Raw genomic sequence first — 3,883 nt, forward strand, 5'->3', positions numbered from 1 at the left:
CCCCCCCCCCCCTATAGTAGATGCTTGTATGAACCAGCAAAGAAACTTTCATGGGAGAAACGGCAGCTTCACCTGTCTTAAAAAGGGTGTGATGTATTTGATGTATTTTCTACCAATAGCCATCCACTGGATGCTGTTCATCATCATCATCGTTTAACGTCCGCTTTCCATGCTAGCATGGGTTGGACGATTTGACTAAGGAATATAAACCACATTGATGTTGTATGTCACGCAGGGCCTGTGAAGGCCAGAGGCATATGTTCTTCCTCAAAGCCAAGACCAACCTCGTGTCCTTTCTCAAAATCAAGGCTCGGGGTATATGTCCTTTCTCCAGGCCAAGGAAAGGGCTTATGTTCTTTCTCCAAGCCAGGCTGTTAAAAATATTGGAAACAGATGTCTGCCTCACCCCTACCGGTGCACATCAACCACTTTAGCAGAGTGGGCTGAGTGCTTTTTGCTTCATGCAACCCAGCCTAGTCATGTCACCATGCAGATTGCAAGATTAAGATCCTGTTTGACGGAATGTGGCTACAGTAGAGAGGGAGGTAGTTTTATAGGCTATGGGATGAAGAATTAAAATAAGAGAGAAGGAGCCAAGACAGAACACGTTTCTTGCTGTAGGTGGTTTGGCGGGTGGGGCTCCATGACTACTTATATTACAGGCAAGAAGGTGGAGCTGGAAAAGAGACAAAAATAGTAATGGTAAGGTGGTAGGGTGGCCCCCTCAAAACAGGATGTGTGTATGGGTAGAGGTAGGTCAGCCCTGTTTAAAACTGATCACATTTTTTAAAGTACAGTCTATCAAGGACTATGTTGTCTGGTGTGTCCTTTCTTTGGAATATTGTAGAGTGTAATTTGACAGAGATTTGGTTAAATCTTGTGCCTTTATTGTAAATTAATTCCTTTGGAGCAGGCATGACCATCACAACCTCTTCTAATGTAATTCTCCTGGCTTCATTGTTAGAGACGTTTATTTTGGTTGGATGCAATTCTGTGTAATTAAATCTTCCGAGTTGATAATGGCGGCACCCAAAGCCAACACGAAGGCTGATGGGCGGGGTGTGGGACGGGGGGAGTGGGGCAGCAGTAGATTGGTTCCACATTTCAGCTTCAATAAACCTCAATCATGAAATGTGTGAAATTTGTGCAGCAGAAAATGGGAAATTTGTGCAGAAAAGTTAAATATTTAACAGTTTTTTTTTCTCCCCCTATACATTACAGATTTCATGATTAAGGTTTAGTGAAGCTGAAATATTGAAGTCAATAATGTGTGTGCATGTATGTGTCTATATATAAGCATGTATACACACATGTGAGTGTATACATGCATATGTCCATATTTCTACAATATATATGCATGTGTGTTTATAAATATATATATATATATATGTATGCATGTAATGAGCATTATTTCCATCAAATTGCAGTATTTTAATGAATCCCCTTGGCTTTATACACCACCATAGCTCTGAAATACGATAGTTTTACGTAACATATTGCATCAAACCATTATTTTTCACACCTGTCTGCCATCACCACCAACTTAATTGGATAGTTTTTGTTTTTTTTTTCTTCGTAAAATTCCCAGCCATTGTTCACATGTTTTACCTGATAATAATTTTTCCGCCTCCTCTTAGTTACTGAAGGTGTTTTGTCGTCCCCCCCCCCCCACTTCTATTTGCTTTTTAATAATTCATAAATCTGATGCAGCTTACGACCTGATAGGAACACTGTTTAATGCAGGCATGGGCAACCCTTTTTTGAGAAAGGGCCACATGAAGCATGGCTCATTATCAGGCAGGCCTCGCTACTAAAAATGTCACGGTAACACACAGAACCATAGTTTGTCCATGATTGGTTCAACCATTCAGCATTCAGATTACTCTGTCGAATGCAATGCTTATTTATTCACATTGTCTTAAATTAATCATGCATAATTTCCTAGCTTTGAGATTTTGATGATGTGATTGTTCATTTTTAGAATGACATTGTAGGGTAGGTATGAGGGGCCAGATCTTACCCGTTTCAACATAAAACTGAGTCGGATAGGATCTGTTTAAATGCTAAAGGAATTTACTAAAAGGAATTCTGCTACATTGACTGGTTTCTGTCAAGCGGTATGATGCTGGTAACCCCAATATGACCCATTTCAGGGAGACAAGTGTATAGATATATAAACATGAGAGCTGTACGACTCTTTCAGGGAGACAATACATAGGCATGATGTATACACTAGAATTATATGGACTGAAGCTGATTGGCAGAAAAGCCAAATTGCTGTTAATCTCTGCAGTGCTTCTAATTATTTGTGAATTATTTTCTTGCAGTTTAAAGAAAGATCAAACAGATAAGATTAATACGGAAGACACCAAATGTGAAGATATTATGTCTGTAAGTATTTTATCTCTTCCTTTCATATTTGTTAGTTTTTTTATTTATTTATTTATACTTTAATTAATACAGTTCTAATTGTTTTTTTGTTTTTGTTTTTTTTTTTCTTTCAGAAGGAATCCTAGAAGGTGTGAACATATTTTCATCACCTAACTGGCACTAAATGCTAAAACCTCCAACACCTCCGGCAAGCTTGGGAAAAGTGTCAGTTAGTGGTTTACCTCTTATCCACACACACACACACACGACCCCTCCAACCCCCACCCTGCCCAGACCCTTGCATTCTCCAGCTCCCCACCAACCACACCCATCCACCCACTCCAAAGGAGAGGACTACTATGTAACAGCTGGCCTGCATTAGAAGCTTCTGTTATAGATGTAGTTCTTTCTTTCTTTCTTTCTTCATTTTTTTCTATTCTTTTATTGTCTACTTCTAAGAACCAATTTGTTTTATTTACAAGTGTGCGTGTATATATATATATATATATATATATATATATATATATATATATATATATATGTGTGTGTGTGTGTGTGTGTGTGTGTGTGTGTGCACACAGGCATATTTCAATATACATTCATATAAACATGCATATATGTGTATGCTCATACATATATGCATATATATGCATGCTCATACATATATATACACATACTTCCACATACACGTAAGCATTTAAAATTTTTAATGTTACAGAGTTGTATACTTAATATTTTTGAATCATTAACTATTTATTTTCTTTACTTTTATTTCAACAATTTCACAACTGTTTTAAAAGCATTTAGTTTATTTTTTAAAAAGAACATTTTGAAGACCTGCTGATATTAAACAGTATTAGAACTTTAAGAACACCAACAACACTACAAACAAAAAAGCACAACCAAGAAATTCTTTTGCAGTTGCAACACTTCGCAACGCAACCGACCAAACAACCAAAAACGCTATTACTGAAACATATTTGATGGTTTCAAAAATAATAATAATAACAATATTGATTCTAGTGTTTTCTTGCTTTTCGGTAAAAATTCTTCTTGTATCTTTCTCTCTTCATTATCCATCTTTGTTCACCAATATTCTTATGGTCCTTTTCATGATGTTTTTTTTTTTATATATGTGCATGGCCTGCTTGGCCAACTGAAACAGGTGAAAAATAAAATGTAAAGCCTATACTTTGTTTAATTTTTAAGCCTCAAAAAAAAAAAAAAATCATAAAATGTCTCCAAGACATGATTTTCCATTATTTTTAGCCATTAATTTATGCATTAAAAAGTAAACAAACACACACACACACATACACACATGTGCGCAAAGAAAAGAATCCTTGTTTTAATTTTTGTTAAATGTTAAAACAAAAAGAAAAAAATCTTTAATTTACCTTAGATACTTAAATGTTCGTTACAGTTTTGATTATTTGAATTCCATTCACCCTTCTCTATGTTTTTTTTTAATCATTTGTTGTAAATTTTGAGAATAAAACATGGAAAATATGAT

At 35.8% G+C, this 3,883-nt stretch overlaps 1 protein-coding gene across 6 annotated transcripts in view; it reads left to right on the forward strand.

The window, feature by feature from the left end:
- Positions 1–2,879, forward strand: part of LOC106878297 (neural cell adhesion molecule 2) — a 119,735-nt gene extending 116,856 nt beyond the window's left edge. For 3 of the 6 annotated variants that reach the window (XM_052975233.1, XM_052975232.1, XM_052975234.1), the window contains 2 exons: positions 2,328–2,391; positions 2,505–2,879. In XM_052975233.1, coding sequence (XP_052831193.1) covers positions 2,328–2,391; positions 2,505–2,516 — 76 coding nt within the window. In that variant the 3' untranslated portion in view covers positions 2,517–2,879. The remainder of the gene's footprint in view (positions 1–2,327; positions 2,392–2,504) is intronic. The other 3 variants (XM_052975236.1, XM_052975235.1, XM_052975237.1) reach the window with 1 other exon arrangement.
- The last annotated feature ends 1,004 nt before the right edge of the window (positions 2,880–3,883 follow it).

The sequence above is a fragment of the Octopus bimaculoides genome, chromosome 20 (assembly GCF_001194135.2).
Source record: "Octopus bimaculoides isolate UCB-OBI-ISO-001 chromosome 20, ASM119413v2, whole genome shotgun sequence".
NCBI classification, from domain to species: Eukaryota; Metazoa; Mollusca; class Cephalopoda; order Octopoda; family Octopodidae; genus Octopus; species Octopus bimaculoides.